Below are 19,089 nucleotides of genomic sequence, written 5' to 3'. Positions count from 1 at the left end.
GTCCATTTCTTTTAGCGAGTCATATTTACACCGACTAGCAACGGTGCCCTTTTAGCTCGGAAAAGTTTCCTGGTCGCTGATTGGTTAGAATTACCTAGTCCAACCAATCAGCGATCAGGAAACTTTTCCGAGCTAAAAGGGCACAGCTGCGAGTCGGTGCAAATATGCCTAGCTAAAAGAAATAGGACTATAGCCCCTGTCACTTTTTTACCGTGGCTGGCAATGACATCCAATATATCAACATGTGGGCGGTAGGGAGGGAATCGAACCCTGATAGGTAATGGGGGTTCGAGTCCAGCTCAGTCTCGTTAGAGCTATTAGTGTCTGCAACCTTACCATCCTTGTGAGCTGAGGTTTCGGGAGTTTGGGGGAGCCTATAGGTCTATCTGTTGAGTCATCAGCAGCCATTGGCTAGCCCTCCATGGTCCTAGCTTGGGTGGAGAGGAGGCATGAGCGCTGATCATAATATATATGATCAGTCTCTATGGCATTAGGTTTGGGGAGTTTGGGGGAGCCTATAGGTCTATCTGTTGAGTCATCAGCAGCCATTGCCTGGCCCTCCATGGTCCTAGCTTGGGTGGAGAGGGGGCTTGAGCGCTGATCATAATATATATGATCAGTCTCAATGGCATTGCCCTGCTTGATAGGGCAATGTCACTGTCCCTTGCCTCTGCCATTCATGAGCGGCCTTTAATCCAAATAAAAAGGAATAATAAAGCTAAATAAACATGCGAGTAAGCAATGTTAGACTGAACTTTTAACCTTTCACCATCGAATTGGTAAATGTTAAACTTTGACCTGTGCTAAATTTACGATCCATTTTTGGCTGAAACCGTTTCTACTAGAGAGAGAGAGAGAGAGAGAGAGAGAGAGAGAGAGAGAGATAAATAAAAGTTCGTTTTAAACTTTAATATCAATGACATACGGTGGTAACTTCTTAGAACATTTCAGAGATAAATATAAACTTGATTAAAAAATATATTTGCTGGACAAAATTTTGAAATGATATGAGAGAGACTTGAACACTGAACACATTAACATAAACTGAACCAAATTCTAGTAATACGAAAAAACTTTCCATCAGCAATTTCTCTAATTCAGATTTCAAAAGAGTCGTATAAAACCAATTTCTAATTTTATATAAAAGAAATAGCACACCTCTAGCGTAACCTCATCAGAAAAATACTTAAAATAACATTAGTTTAGTAAAAAAAAAATAATTTGACTGTTGGTTATGAAGGGATGACGGTAAATAATGACTGGTTTTATGAGATAATAAAAGTACAGTTAGCAGAGACATTACCATAAGTTTCCGTTGATGTATATTTAAGCAAATAAAATACTGAAGTGAATAAAGGCATACTTGAATCCTACAAACACTTAAAAAGGGTAAAAATGTAAACATAAATTGGCATATATTTGAAAATATTGGACTCAGCCGTAGTAAAATCATTCTAAAGTCGGCCCTATAAAATCTAATATATATATATATATATATACATATATATATATATATATATATGAATATATAAATATATATATATATATATATTTATATATATATATAATATATATATATATATATATAACATATATATATATACATATATATATACACACACACACATATATATATATATACACACACACATATATATATATATATACACATATACATATATATACATATATATATATATATATATGTATATATGTATATATAAAGTATATGATTTTTCAATTTAATATGGTCGTTTTTAAAATAACATTACTATGGCCGAGTCCATCTGTGAGAAATATATCTAATATCTACTATTTTTATACAGAACATGTATAATATAATGTAACATAGTTTACACACACACACACACACACATATATATATACATATGTATATTATATATATATATATATATATATATATAACATAGCGAACATATACCAACAAAATAACAAAAACATCTGTAAAATATTAAAGATGAAAAATACAAACATCTTCAAAATCCCCAAAGCAAACATAGAATGGCCTCATGACGTCACTCCTGTTTGGTGCGTTCCATCGGATAAGCGAGCCATGGATTTCACGGGATATTTTCGGTCAGGTAACTGGGTGGAGATGTACGAATGCTCTTAGGTGTGAGGATAACGCAGGTAGTGGTGGGGTGCTTAGGGATATGCGAAGGAAAGCTAAAATAAAAGCTAGATGCTTTTTTAGATGCTTCTTGTTATGTTTTTTGTTATGCTTTTTGTTAGAGAACCTCTGATTTGATAAATTTAGAATATTTACAAACTGCTATTTGGAATTAAATTTTTACGTGAATTTATCAGAATCCTTTTGATAGAATTAGATTCTTAAAATCAAATTTCTTCAAAATAATATATTTTCAAGACTTTTCATAATCCTTTTGATAGAATTAATTTATTAAAATCACATTTCTTCAAAATAAAATATTTTGTTACTTGTCAGAATCCTTTTGATAGAATTAGATTTTTAAAATCAAATTTCTTCAAAACAAAATGTTTTCATGACTAGTCAAAAACCTTTTGATAGAAATATATTTTTAAAATTACATTTCTTCAAAATTAAATATTTTCAAGACTTGTCATAATCCCTTTGATAGAATGAGATTCTTAAAATTATATTTCTTCAAGATTAAATATTTTCAAGACTTGTTATAATCCTTTCGATAGCATTAAATTTTTAAAATTAAATTTCATCAAAATAAAATTTTTTCACGACTTGTCAGGTTCCTTCTGATAGAATTAGATTTTTAACATTAAATTTCTTCGAAATGAAATATTTTCAAGACTTGACAGAATTCTTTTGATAGAATTATATTCTTAAAATTACATTTCCTCAAAATAAAATATTTTTGTCAGAAACCTTTTGATGGAATTAGTGTTTTAAAATTACATTTGTTTAAATTAAATATTTTCGTCACAACATCCAATTATATCTTTATAACTAAATTGAACTGAATACGTGAATTAAGTTAAACCTAAATATTTGCTCGCTTTGTGGTTTTTTAAGACTATCAACTAAATAATGGACCTTTATATAATGAAGTAGTTGGCGATTGATGAGATAATGTAAGGTTGAGATCTCAAGATATAATGACAAGGAGAGAGAGAGAGAGAGAGAGAGAGAGAGAGAGACTTCAAGGTTATTTATTTTGATATCGAAACATGAAAACGAGAAAAAGAACGAATGGGATTTTGCTGCCAACTCAAATATAAGAGAGAGAGAGAGAGAGAGAGAGAGAGAGTTCTTTTCGATATCAAACTATAAGCAGAAAAAACATTTGGGGTTTTGTTAACTCAAATGAGAGAGAGAGAGAGAGAGAGAGAGAGAGAGAGAGAGAGAGTTCAAATTCTTCTCCATATCAAACCATGAGAAAAAGAAATAGAACGAATGGTGTTTTATTAACTAGAATACAGCAGAGAGAGAGAGAGAGAGAGAGAGAGAGAGAGAGAGAGCCTTGCCTTATTGCCTTATTTTTTGTTTGGGGTTCCCCCCAGGTCCCTCAGTGTGAGGCACCTCGTATATCCACCAGAGAGTTGCTAATACATCTTCCGGTGTATTTTGCATCTTCCAGTCTTGACTGGTCTGGGATGCATCTAGGTATTTATCGAGCTGATTTTTAAACGCATCTACGCTCACTCCTGATATGTTTCTTAGATGAGCTGGCAGCACATTAAATAGTCGCTGCATTATCGATGCTGGTGCGTAGTGGATTAATGTCCTGTGCGCCTTTCTCAGTTTACCTGGAATGCTTTTTGGCACTATTAATCTACCTCGGCTTGCTCTTTCTGATACTTTAAGCTAAAAGATGTTTTCAGCAATTCCTTCTATTTGCTTCCATGCTTGTATTATCATGTAGCGTTCTCTTCTCCTTTCTAGACTGTATAGTTTTAAAAATTGCAGTCTTTCCCAGTAATCAAGGTCCTTAACTTCTTCTATTCTAGCAGTATAGGACCTTTGTACACTCTCTATTTGCGCAATATCCTTTTGGTAATGTGGGTACCATATCACATTGCAGTACTCGAGTGTACTACGCACATAAGTTTTGTAAAGCATAATCATGTGTTCAGCTTTTCTTGTTTTAAAGTGTCTGAATAACATTCCCATTTTTGCTTTACATTTAGCCAACAGTGTTGCTATTTGGTCGTTGCATAACATATTCCTATTTAAAATTACACCAAGGTCTTTAATTGCTTCCTTGTTTGTGATTGTCTCATTATTAGGTCCCTTGTATGCATACACCATTCCTTCTCTGTTTCCATAATTTATTGATTCGAATTTATCGGAGTTAAATACCATCCTATTTATCTCCGCCCATTCATATATTTTGTTTAGATCTCTTTGCAGTGAGTTCCTATCTTCATCACAAGTAATTTCTCTACTTATTCTTGTGTCATCGGCGAAACTTCTCACTACGGAGTTTTCAACATCACAGTCTATGTCTGAGATCATAATAACAAATAGCGGTGCAGCTAATACCGTACCTTGGGGCACACCAGATATTACCTGGGCTTCATCTGATTTCTCGTCATTTGCAACCACTATGTTTTCTGTTTTGCAGGAATTCTTTTACCCATTTTCCTATCTTTCCCACAATATTATGCTTTCTCATTTTTTTCTCCAATATGTTATGGTCTACCTTGTCAAAGGCTTTTGCAAAATCTAGATAGATCACATCTGTGTCTTTTTCATTTATCATATTATTGTATATGTTTTCATAGTGAGCTATCAGTTGGGTCTGTGTACTTTTTCCAGGTACGAAACCGTGTTGACCCATATTAAACAAATTATTTTTGACCAAATGGTTCATTATTTTCTTTTTTATTACCCTCTCATACACTTTCATAATATGTGATGTTAGACTAACAGGTCTATAGTTGCTTGCCTCTAGTCTTGATCCACTTTTGAAGATAGGGGTTATATAAGCTAATTTATGTTTAACATATATCTCGCTCATATCTATACTCTGTCTTAGCATTATTGCAAGTGGCTTCGCGATAGTGTTTGCAGTTTTTTTTAACAAAATCGCTGGAACTCCATCTGGTCCGGCTGCCGATCCATTTTTAATTTCGTTTATAGCCGTGACAATATCTGCTTCATTAATATCTATATCCGTTAGATATTCAACATTTTCTTCTCTCATTTCTGTTTCATTATTCTCATTCGCAATTCTTGGCGTGAACTCACTCTTATATTTTTCTGCTAATATGTTGCATATTTCCTTTTTTTCATTCGTTAGCCGTCGTTCAATTCTTAGAGGGCCAATTTCTATTCTCCTTTTATTCATCTTTTTTGCATAGGAGTAAAGTACTTTGGGGTTTCTTTTTCTACTTTGAAGTGTCCTTTCTTCTAAGTCCCTTTTTTCATTTTCTTTCGACTGTATAATCTTTTGTTCTGCATTTTCTATCTTACATTTTATTTCCCTCATTTTCCACACATTTTTTTCTTTTGCAAGATTTTTCTTCCACTTTTTAATTTTCTGAAATAAGATCCTTCTGTCTCTTGGTATGCACGTCTTTTGTTTATTGTTTTTTTTTCGGTACATATTTTTCAACAATTTTCTCCAGTATTTTGTACAGTATATCCGTATTTACCTGTATATTATCACTTATAAATACATTTTTCCATTCTTTATTCAGTTCTTCATTTATTTCTGACCATTTTATATTCTTACTGTAAAAGTTATATTTTCCATATCCTTCCCAAAGTTTTGTGCTTTTATTAATTCTGTGATCACTTGCTTTGGAATGAACTATCAATTCTATGACATTGTGGTCTGAAATTCCCGTGTTATACACTATTATTTCTTTAACATAATTTACCTCATTCACAAATACTAGATCTAGGACATTTTCCTTTCTTGTTGGAATGTGGTTTATTTGTTGCATATTATGTTCTAATAGCATATCTTGAAGCTTTTCAAATTGTCTCTTATCTTCTGCGCTACTATTCCTATCTTTTTTATATGTATACATACAACCACTTTCTTCTATCCGTTCTTTCCAATCCACGAAAGGAAAGTTAAAATCTCCGGATAGGAGTATATTCCAGTCTTTTTGGTTTCTACATATATCATCTATTTTTTCTATTATTATGTCAAACTCCTTAGTGTTTGGGGGTCTGTAAACTACAATATTCATTAGTTTTTCAAATTCAAATTCTACCGCAATCAATTCACATTCTGTGTTGCTGTATTTTTCACATACTTTTCCTTGATTTATGTCTCTTCCATATATTGCGGTTCCCCCTTGATTCCTATTTTTTCTGTCTGATCTATAAGTTTGGAAACCCTTTATCTGGTCATCACTGCCAGTCTCTTGGGAATACCATGTTTCACTTATATTCAATATGTCTATTTTTTCAATTTGGGTTAGTTCTTCTAAGAACTATTTTCCTTTTAGAGTTACTCGTGACTAAACCCTGTGCATTCATTACTATTATGGTTTGTGTTTCATCCCCATTATTTAATATTGGTAATAATATGGATTCTCCCATGCTTCCTTCCTGTTCTGATATGATGTTCTTTTCTTCATTTCCCGGAATTCTGCCATTAAAAAATCCAACTTTTCTATTATATTTGCTCTTTCGCCTTCATATTTATTTGTGTGTATACCTGCAACTGTCCCCATATCTGCACCAACCCCTGGCATTATAGATGCATTCTTTGTAGTTGGGCTCTAAATGTGCAAGTTTGGGTTGAAAGGCCTCATATCTTGGGGCTCTTGGTTCAAAGCGCGGTATATACACGGCCTGCTTTTTTGTTTCTTTTTTTGTTTCTTTTTTGCTTTCATTTTTCTTTTTAGTTTGCTGAGTTTGCTGAGAGAGAGATTCTGAACTCTTCATCAAAACTCAGATGAGAGAGAGAGAGAGAGAGAGAGAGAGAGAGAGAGAGAGAGAGACCAAGTTCTTTTCGATATCAAACCATAAGCAGAAAAAACATTTGGGATTTTGTTAACTCAAATACGAGAGAGAGAGAGAGAGAGAGAGAGAGAGAGAGAGAGAGAGAGCACATATTGCAACTGGGTGGAATTCCTGGACTTTTTCAAATGAACTATGTTCATCCCTTTACAGCGGAAACAAGCGCAGAATTGGACTACTTGCTCTCATGCGAGTTCGCTCTAGCTCACTTGCGCGTTGGAAAAAAAAATGTTATAATTGAACGCCTTTGATGCGTCTAATTAATTTCGCTCTGATATTGCTCCCCGTGTCCAACGGACACTGGAACTATTGTCGCTGATGTCCTATTATTGTTACCAGTCTTCCATTATTCTCAGTCCAAAAAAAGATGCAATTTTTCCATCCATTTTATTTTCCTCTTAATTTAAAGAAAATAAAAAAAAATTTTGTTTTTTGCCCCATTTTATTTTTTTTTCTCTAAATGCCCTAATCCGGATATTGATGTGAGTGGCTGAATGGAGCTCACGCTGACCTTTGGGACTTGTATATTTATCCTAGGCTGAGACAGCGATATTGGAACCATTCATGTACCTTGTATTATTTAGGACTCCTTTAACATATCTAAACAATAAGTAACAAGAAAAGAAGACAACATAAAAGGAGTCTCAACGATACAGAATTATTTAAACACTAATTTTCTTTGGTGAAAATAAATGAAATCATTTTAATACGAATTATTAGACGCTGCGTATCGGAAGGGATTTGATTATAAATAAACATAGATGATAATTAAAGGGGTCAGAACTGGTCAAGGTTACTGACATGCGAGGTCAAGGACTGCGAAGGTTGCGTGTGTAAACTGAGCGCTGGCATGTCAGAGGATTGTTTAACTTTCTCAGGGTAGATGTCATAATCAGTACACGGAACAATTAATAAGATTAAGTAATTGTGAAGAAGACATCACAATAAAAGAAAGAGACAGGAAACTTGTCGGAGTTCGAGTCTCGCTTAAGATTGATAGTTTCTTGTAGGGCTGTGTTGACTGATGCGGTAAAGCCCTTGCCTATAGTCCATTTCTTTTAGCGAGGCAGATTTGCACCGACTCGCAGCGGTGCCTTTTTAGCTCGGAAAAGTTTCCTGATCGCTGATTGGTTAGAATTATCTTGCCCAACCAATCAGCGCTCAATTAACTTTTCCGAGCTATAAGGGCACCGCTGCGAGTCGCTGCAAATCTGCCTCGCTAAAAAAAATTGACTATAGAGATTGCCAGACTGGGGTCAGAGTCCTATTCAAACTCGTTAGTTTCTTTGGTTACTGCAACTTTATAATCTTTTTGAGAAAAGGTTGGAGGGTTTGGGGGAGCCTATAGATCTACCTACCGTGTCATCAGCAGCCATTGCCTGGCCCTCCTTGGTCGCGAGTTGGGTGGAAAGTGGGTTTGGGCGCTGATCATATGTATATATGGTCAGTCTAGGTAAATGTCCTGCTAGCTAAAGCATTGTCATTGCTCCTTGCCTCTGCCATTCATTAGTAGCCTTTAAACATAGATACACATGAAAGGAGTACGGACAAGTAAAGGCTGCACTGATAAATGTTACGTTAGAAATCAGCCTTTTACTCCTAGTTGACAAAATTAAGTTTTTAATTTCAATATTGACAATTCCAGAGATAAAAAAACAACAGCACTATTTCTATTCCAGTGAAGAATAGTTGATAACTTATACCTTGTAATGCACATAATCATAATGCATGATAAAATCGAATGGAGCACACATCTATGAAAAAACACATATCAAATTCCCTATACTACAGAAATAACTGAAAAAAAAATATTATCATATATGGTAATGGGAATTACGCAAAACATATGATAATCATATTACTGCTACTATTTCCCCTGTAGGCCCACCAATACTCCGAGTGCATGGGCCTGAATCCCGGTTGGGAAAAATAAGTACCGCATAATTTCACTTGGGTAATCTATTTCCAAGGTGAAATAAATTCGATATATAATGGGTTATCTGTGATTTACTATTCTAATAATAGATATATAATATATAATGCATTTAATAAATAAATATCATATGATATAGGATTATATTTACTCTGTATATATATATATATATATATGTGTGTGTGTATATATGATTGTGTGTGTGGAGAGAGAGAGAGAGAGAGAGAGAGAGAGAGAGAGAGAGAGAGAATTCTCATTACAAATATACATGTATAACATATACTGAATTTAATAAATAAACACAAATATTATATATACTTATATATATTCTGTACGTGTATATTTACATATACATATGTGGAGAGAGAGAGAGAGAGAGAGAGAGAGAGAGAGAGAGAGAGAGCTCTTACTATCAAAAAAGAAAAAGAATCACACCAACAGTGCAAATAATATAACCGACACCAAATTCGCGAAAACTAAAATATACTCCGACTTAGGATAATATCAAGCATACACGGAATCACAAATCAACACGAGAGGTCAAAGGTCAATAACCCTAAAGGTAATTCCAATGAAATTTTATAGGTTATCCGTAGGAGTGACCTTACCTGGGTTTAGGAAATACAACGGAACCGAGTGAGAAGATAAGAGTCCTGTTTTCAGAAGTCAATTTATAATAAAAAAGAAAATTACTTGATGAGTAAGTATTCTTGACAACAAACTAATCATAGACAAATATCTCACTTTTAATTAGGATCAAGTGTCTGGTTATTCAAACTATATATATATATATATATATGTGTGTGTATATATATATATATATATATATTATATATACATATATATTATAAATTTTCATACATATATATATATATATATATAAATATATAGATGTATATATATATATATATTACTTTTCAGCCAACCTCGGCTCTCCGTCTGTCGTGTAGAGGGAGAGAGAGCAGTCATACCCTGGTGAGAGAGAGAGGGTGTGTGCGCGTGTATATCTAATTATTTAGCATTATTTTTAACGGGTCGCGTACACTAGTATTTAAATGAATACAGAGGATATTACTGAATCGCAAACAATAGGCTACATAAAAAAAAAAAAAAAACATTGTGTGACACTAAACCCAACATCATATTATCGTGCATCATAAGTTCGTCTATGAAGATTCTGCTGTGCTAATAAGAATGAGGTGTTTAAACTTGATATAAACAATCTACATATTCATGTTTACTTTAATAAGCAAGAGTAATTTTACACAAAATACACCATTATATCAAATTAGATTACAGAAAAAACCTTTCACTCATATTAACTGAATAACGTCATATCGAATATATGTATATATATATATATATATATATATATGTATATATATATATATATATATATTTATATATGTATATATAACAATAAAAATTTAATTAAACGAATATAGATTAAAGAGTCGTGACATTCATGTCAGTGTAGATACGAAAATTTAGTAAATTTATTAATAATAAATTTAATAATTTTAACAATTGCAATAATAATGACAACTCAAATTTAATAATAATCATAATATTAACAATAATAATAATAATAATTATAATAATAATAGTAATAGTTTTAATCATTTTACTACGACAAATAAATGCATTTTGGAATTAATGTGTAAATTAGAACCAAATCTATGTAAACACGTACATCATCAAGTAAATCTATATTAGATTCAATATGTAAACTCGAGCATGTAACAATAAAGAAAATAAAAATAAGGTCAAATGAAGAATAGAAAAGCTATCGGCTAAACTTCCTTTCCCTCCAACACAAGAATAAAAGTTCAAAATTGCGATTTTCTAAATTTCTAAATCACGAACCTCCAATGGAAGCAGAATCACAGGTTCCTGGAATTTCGTTCAGTTGATAAATGCGTTCGAACTCTATTCGATTTCAATGCAAAGGGACAGGGCCTTAGGCGCCAGTGTTCCTGGAATTGCTACGACTGGTAATTGTAACAGAGAACAGCAGTATTGTCTGTTATGACAGTATTGGTACACATACAATACTTGCATATGTATATATATATATATATATATATATATTCATCTCAACGAACTCTCCCACAATCATCTTTCTCGCAAAATATTCTATATTTTTTAGAAAATAAAATCCGATATAGGTTTTATTCAAATGTGTTTATATATATATATATATACATATATATATATATATATATATATATAATTACAAGAATATACTTAAAAACAAGTTTTAAAACTCATTCACATTCCAAATAGTAACAAATCGGTAACACCAGAACTTGTAATGCCATCCATGGTTCCCTCAAAATCCACCAAACAGTAATTACACAAAAATCATACTTCCAAGAAAACCAGGTCAAGGACTGATGGGGGGAGAAAGGCATTATACAGGGCTCATTATAAACTCATTTAAACTCAATAAAAAATAGAGAGAAAAGTAAATCATGGAATAATAATAGTGACGCTGTATACTATATTCCTCCTCATTAGCGCAGCACAATCATTGGATAGTCACGCGATCCTTAGATTGCTTCTGTTGCGAAGTTCTGTGAACAGGCAAAAGTCATTGGAAGTTCGAAGCCTATTACTATTATTATTATTATTATTATTATTAGTTTACGAGACCCGTCAAAAATGACGGATAAAATTGCACACACATGCGCACACAGACAGATTCAACCCTTCGAAACCTCTCCCCATTTCCCAACTACAAGTACAAGATGCTAGTTTGGGCAATTTGTGGGAGATTGTTGTTTTTCGAGTGGTTGCCGTTCAGCATGACAGGAACACACACACACACACATATATATATATATATATACATATATATATATATATATACATATATATATATATATATATACATATATATATATATATATATATATACATATATATATATATATATATATAGAGAGAGAGAGAGAGAGAGAGAGAGAGAGATACTTGCTCTTTATTATATAGGGGATATTAGTGAAAAGTCACTTTCTTTTAGTTCACTTTATCCGATTCTCTTAGAAATGTGGGATTATATTTTCCAATATAAAAATAGTCACCAGTAATAGCTAAAAATATCCCAAATGAACCAAACAATGAAAAAAAAATTATAATAATATTGCATGAGCTATCCACTCTGGATGCAGTCTATCTAGGATGGAGTGCTTGACTGTTACAAATCGGTGATAAAGAATAGTTTTAATCCACATTGTAGGTTAATATTTCCATAATCAATTGGGTATAAACTAATTATGAATGTCAATAACTTGAACACATTCCCAAATTACTTGACATCTCATATACAAATATTATAAAAATATACGAGATGTGGTTGCCTGGAGGTGGTAACGTCCTTGCCTGAGGATTGCCAGACTGGGGTTCGAGTCCCGCTCAAACTTGTTAGTTCCTTTGGTCGCTGCAACCTCACCATCCTTGTAGGCTAAGGATTGGGGGTTTGAGGGAGCCTATTGTTCTGTCTGCTGAGTCACGAACAGCTATTTATTGGCCCTCCTTGGTCCTACCTTGGATGGAGAGAAGGCTTAGGCGCTGGTTATACGTGATATGGTCAGTCTTTAGGGCATTGTTCTGCTTGATAAGGCAATGTCACTGTAACTTCCCCCCGGGCCATTCATGAGCTAGCTTTAAACCTTTAAAAGTCTATCGACCCTTTATCTTTATTTCAGTTATTTCCAGAACAATTTGAAGCTTTATAAAAATTCCATAAACTTTTCCTTCGTGTATATTCATATTTCTAGAATTGTACCAACATTATTCTTTTCTCGTAAACCGGATATTAGAGCAGTATTTCGAATTGTAGAATAATAAAGTTACAACCGAATAAATAGAAAAGACTTTTAAAAAAAAAAAAAAAAGATTATCCACTGCAATTTATGTCATGATCACTATTTTAATATCTAGACTCATAAATAAGAAGAGACTGCAATGCATAGCGGTAACTCTCATCTGAATTTGACTCATATTTTATGCTGGGTGCCGAGCACACGCGCATATATATATATATATATATATTATATATACATATATATACACAGTACATATATGTATATATATATATATATATATATACATATAAAATGATATGCATATGTATATACAAATGTATATTTATGGATTTGTGTATGTGAATATATATACACACAAAACCACACGCATACAGATGTATATATAATGTACACACATATTTCCATGAGAGAGAGAGAGAGAGAGAGAGAGAGAGAGAGAGATGAGCTCACATTGAAAGACTTTACCTTTGAAAAAACAAGCCCCTGATAACACGACAGGGGAAAAGTTAGAAAAAAATGCATCCTTAACTGCAAATTGAGGAAGCAATGAACCAAAACCCTTGCTATAAATCAACTCGTCTTATAAAAATATCAGCACCGAAGTGGAATTCAATAAGCCAGTGCAGGAGGGCTTATAACACACACGGCTTGGTAGTTTACGATGCCGGAAGAGTTATGACTGGCTTGGACCACTGAGGGAACAATAGGCAGCTCTGATACACAGCTTTTATGTTAAATTATTATTATTATTATCATTACTATTATTATTATTATTATTATTATTATTATTATTATTATTATCAATTGCTAAGCTACAACCCTAGTTGGAAGAGCATGATACTCTAAGCTCAGGGGCCTCACCAGGGAAAAGAACCCAGTGAGGAAAGGAAAAGAGGAAAAAAAATATTTTAAGAACAGTAACAACATTAAAATAAATAGTTCCTATAAAAACTATAAAAAAATAATAAAAGAAGAAGACGAGAAATAAGATAAAATAATGCGCCCGAGTGTACCCTCAGCCTAAATATTGTGAGCTGATTAAGAGAATATATTTATTTCTTTATGAATCCTGTACATATAAAAAAAACTTGAACAAAGTTTTTTTTTTCTGGTTATAGGACGCAAAAATATTTATTATTATTATTATCATTATTACAAGCCAAGCTACAACCCTAGTTGGAAAAGAAAGATGCTAAAAGCCAAATGGCTTATATTAGCTTTGGACAACCTTACTTTAGTTCACAGAAAATTATTGTTACGGATGTATGACATAAAATCAAATTATTGTGAGAGAGAGAGAGAGAGAGAGAGAGAGAGGAGAGAGAGAGAGAAATGAACATGCGTGCAAGTAAAGACATCATGTAACACGAAAACCACTATAGCTAACCTACATTTATGGAAGCAGCAAGCAGTCGTGATCCAAAGCACGCAAACAGACAAAAGCCATACGCACGCACACGCAAGCGCGCACACACACACACACATCCCCTTAACGATGACTTGTAAATATCACTATATGCACCTTTCCTTAATCGTTTTATGTTTTTATGTTAAACAGGCTGACATAATATTTTTTATAGTTTATATATGACATGTCAGTTTTGATGTCGTTACTCTCTTTAGTTAGTACTTTTATTAATATTTTATTGTTAATTTTTTTCTTATATCGTTTATTCATTTTCTCATTTCGTTTTCTCACTAGGCTATTTTTTCCCTATTGGAGCCTTTGGGCTTTTAGCATCTTGCTTTTCTAACAAGGATTGTAATAATAATAATAATAATAATAACAACAATAATAATTCTAACAACATGAACAATAATAATAATAAAATAATAATAATAATAAAATTAAAGTATGAAAAGGCAACTGGATATTTCCCTGTATTCTTTATTATATTTTCCCCTATTTCTTCTATACTTAACAAAGACTTCATATTTCATATCAGCTATTCTTAGTTATACACTCTCTCTATGTTGTTATCACCGGTCTGGGCTACTTACGGCCATCTTGGTGACCATACAACTATACTCGTTATCGAATGTATATATACACCAAGTCTTTATATGTATAATGATCTTCTTATATCTTTTATCTTTTCTTTTATGACGATTCTATAGTTATCTTTATCATCTACGAATTTGAGAAACAATCAAAATATATGAATAAATTACATATAAACAAAAATAAGCATAATAATTACACAATATAATGTTTATGTTAATGTTTATATTCCAATATGAATACAGGACATCAGGATTTTATTACTCAAAACTCCAATTAACCTTTTACAAAGGACCAAATTTAAGGTAAGAAACAATACCACATACAAATATAGTACACACGCGCACTCACACACACACACACACATATATATATATATATATATATAGATATATAGTATTTATATCATATATATAATTGATTGACTGATGTAAAATTTTCTGGCATCATGACATCTAAGGTCATTGACGCCGAATATATATATATATATATATATACCCAATACATATGTGTATATATATACATATATATATACTGTATATATATCATACATATAATTAATTGATTGATTTAAAATTTTCTGGCATCCTGATATCTAAGGTCATTGACACCGTATACATACATACATACATACTTATATATACACATATATATACATATATATATATATATATATATAGCTATTATTGAGAGAAAGGAACTGAAATTCAATAAATGTTTATTGTATCTACATTCTGGGGTGCTTTGTACAGAGAGTGTTAACCCTTTTCAAGGACAATATCAAGTTCATTAGCAAGGCATCCGAAATACACTTCGCCGTTCATGCATGCCATCTGTTGGCAAACTGACGAACTATCCAATTACACGAACGAAATTAAACGTGACCAATTCGTTGCTTGTTCGGTACCCCCTTAACGAAACCAAACGACTTCCATTTGGTCACCTATATTGGCTTCTCAGGAGAGAAGTTTTCCAGCGAGTTGCTGGAAGATCCTGGAAAGTGGGCCAATCGAGAAAGTATTAAAGTTTCTCGGACAAAGAATATCAGTTTCAGTACAAACTTGCTTCAAGTAGTTCAAACGGAAGGTTACTAATAATATTTGTTAAAAAGAAGGCTAAATTGCTGGAATATATATATATATATATATATATATATAAATTACATACATACATATACATGAGAGAGAGAGAGAGAAAGAGAGAGAGAGAGAGAGAGAGAGAGAGAGAGAGAGAGAGAGTAACTGAATTAAATAATCTTCGTACGTGGTCGAATGAAAGAGGTTAAAAACCAACTAATTCTTTCAAAGTTTACATCTACAAAAAATCTATGGGTTTTTACACGTATTATTCAAAACGACATTGAGTCCAGTTATGATTAAACTCTAACAATGCACTGCGCTTCACATAATTATTTACAAATGCAGACATTGGAATGAGTGTATATACATGTGTAGCAGCAATGTACATTTGCATATAATAAAACAATTAAAAAAAAATAATTCAACAGAAAACACAAACACACACACATATATATACTGTATATATATATATATATATATACATACCGTTATCCCTACATTAAAGGGTCGGTTGCCTGATGCGACCTGTCCAATGCCTTCTATAAAACGCATCCTCTTCCACCCACACACAAAACATATATGTATATATATATATATATATATGTGTGTGTATATATATATATATATATATATGTGTATGTATGTGTGTAAACAATACATAAAATGAAACAAATCTCAAAAACAAAATATCACAAAGAATTCACTCCTGATCTTACCTTCTTCAAACACGGGATGGTCCGAAACATGACCTCTTCGTGTTCGTCAAAGACCCACGACCTGATGCGCCGATACATGGTGTCAGTGGTTGAGACACACGAGGGTCAAAGAAGTGTTCTTCCTTGGGGTGAGTTTCTTACGGGGGGGGGGGTGAGATAAGAGAGAGAGAGAGAGAGAAAGAGTGGGAACGGAATAGATAAGATTCTCCTTCGGGCTGAATTTGACAGTCCTCCGTTTTACTTTTTATTATGTAGAGATCTGGAAAGTTCGGTTATCTATTTGATTTGCATAGATTTTGTACACATACATACATGCATACATTATATATATATACATATATATGTATATGTATGTATGCCTATATATATATATATATATATATATGTATTTATATATTTATCATATATATATATTTATATATTATATGTGCATAAATACATAACTACGCATATATATTATATACATAAATATGTATATATATGTATGTATACATAATATATATACAAATATATATACGTATATATATGCATATATAATATATATAATACATATATATATATATATATATATACACATATATCCTTGTCATACCACGAATCCCCTGTGACCTATATACGGTTGCCTCCAAACAAAAACAAAAAAAACCTAAGCTTCAAATATATAAAAAGAACAAGTGAAAAATCTTTAAATGATAATATATTCCTGTCACATATCCAGGTCTGGAGAGTCAAATTTAGCCATGCATCAGTGAATCAGCCACGACTCGACCTTGCACGAATGAGAATAGAAACAGCACGAAAGATGGAGCTTCTATGCAATTCGACATTTGGATGCATTGTGAAATAAATAAGTATTAAAACACGAACATAGGATAACCTGATATAGATATTGAAATTATAAGCTATGGAAAAAGGAAAGGGCAGTTTTGTAGAGAAATAGTTTTAAACATTTCAGAAATCAAATGACAACCCTAACTTTTTAGAAACAAAATACATACACATAATATGTATGTATATATATATATATATTTATATATATATATATATATATATTATACATATATATATATATATATGTATGTCACATATATAAAATTTATATATATATATATATATATACACACACACACATATATATATATATATATGTATATATGTATATATATATATATATATTACACACACATATATAATATGTAAAGTATATATATATATATATATATATATACACATAATTATAGGAAAATCATAAACATATGTCTAAGAATTTAAATAAACATTCAATACACATATAATAACATAGGAAAATCAACTCTGAACGCATAAAAAAAGATCATATTATAAAAGAAAAAGAAAATATGTTCTACAATGAAGTTGAAAAGCACATACATTACTACACACTTCCCATCATCCCTTCTCCATTCTCCTCTTCATATCACCCCCTCATTATCTTTATATCGTTCACTCCTCTCATTCTCACTCCCTTCTTATGGTTCATAAACTCCAGTGACCCAGTCATTGATCTGCCAAGAGTTGGCCTCCACATATCAGCTGATGTATTCCACGTTCAAGCGAACAAACAAACCGAGATACACTTCAATTCGCTTGAAGTGCTTTAGGCCCTCTGAAGCAGGCAATGATACCCACCTACATTCATATACCTTAAGTCATAAGTTATAGTTTTTAATTATTTTTTTACTTAGATTTTATTTCATTCATGGAACACTGGGGCTAAAATAACACCCTTAGAACATTAAAAAAATAATGGAGGCTAGATACACCAATAAACAATTATTGACCCAACAATATCGATTTAATAAAATAGCACGTGAAAAGACTAACCAACTTTTCTTACGGATTTAAACACAAACATTCACTTCATTATCTCTCCACAAAACATTCAACATGCATGACAAGAAAAATCACACAGCACTGACATTTGAGTAAAAGAAGAAAAAAATCACAGAACCAAAAGAAAACACACAAAAATACAACAAAATAAAAACACCGAGGCACCGCTGTCCCCCAAAAGAACACGAAAGGAAGGAGAGAATACTGTGCCGGCGTGCGACCGTGGCAGACGTCCAACGCGTACTGACAGGCACAAGCGTGCGCTCTTAGTCTCTCTCTCTCCTCTCTTTTCTCTCTCTCACTCCTACCCAAACGGGTCACTATACCTCCTCTCCCCTCAAAACATGTAACCCCCTTTAAATGGCCCACCCCTCCTAAGCTTCCAGCCCACCCTCTTTCATTCTGACATGGCAAAACCGTCGCGAATTGAGGCGTAATTTGAAGTTCCTTCACTGCGTTGACCTATATATTTAAAGGGTCAATCTCTTTGGTCCTTAGGCTGACCTGTTTACCTAAATAAACATTAAAGTAACATGATCAAACAAAATAGAGTGGGAATATAGGTCAGTGAATCATATAATGTTACTCTTGATAACAACAAATGCAGAAGTTTATAGTCCAATGCAGGACAAAAGCCTCAGGTTTGGGGTTTGGCCAATTTTCTTCATCACGCTGGAGACTTTAGTCTGATCGCTCACAGCAAACTAACCTAGTGTGAGTGGCCCTAACTATACTCAA

The 19,089-nt window shown here is 32.6% G+C and overlaps 1 protein-coding gene across 3 annotated transcripts in view; it reads right to left on the bottom strand.

Annotated features, from left to right (window-relative positions):
• Mtmr6 (Myotubularin related protein 6) overlaps positions 1–19,089 on the bottom strand; it is a 913,496-nt gene that overhangs the window by 327,068 nt on the left and 567,339 nt on the right. Inside the window, exon 1 of one of the 3 annotated variants that reach the window (XM_068355202.1) lies at positions 16,501–16,615. The exons of the other annotated variants lie outside the window; for them this stretch is intronic. Coding sequence (XP_068211303.1) covers positions 16,501–16,578 — 78 coding nt within the window. The 5' untranslated portion in view covers positions 16,579–16,615. Of the gene's footprint in view, positions 1–16,500; positions 16,616–19,089 lie in introns of those variants that run through there. 3 annotated transcript variants of the gene reach the window in all.

This window comes from Palaemon carinicauda, chromosome 31 (genome assembly GCF_036898095.1).
Source record: "Palaemon carinicauda isolate YSFRI2023 chromosome 31, ASM3689809v2, whole genome shotgun sequence".
Taxonomy (NCBI): Eukaryota; Metazoa; Arthropoda; class Malacostraca; order Decapoda; family Palaemonidae; genus Palaemon; species Palaemon carinicauda.
Note: the sequence above shows the minus strand (reverse complement) of the source record. Positions and strands in the feature narration are given on the sequence as shown.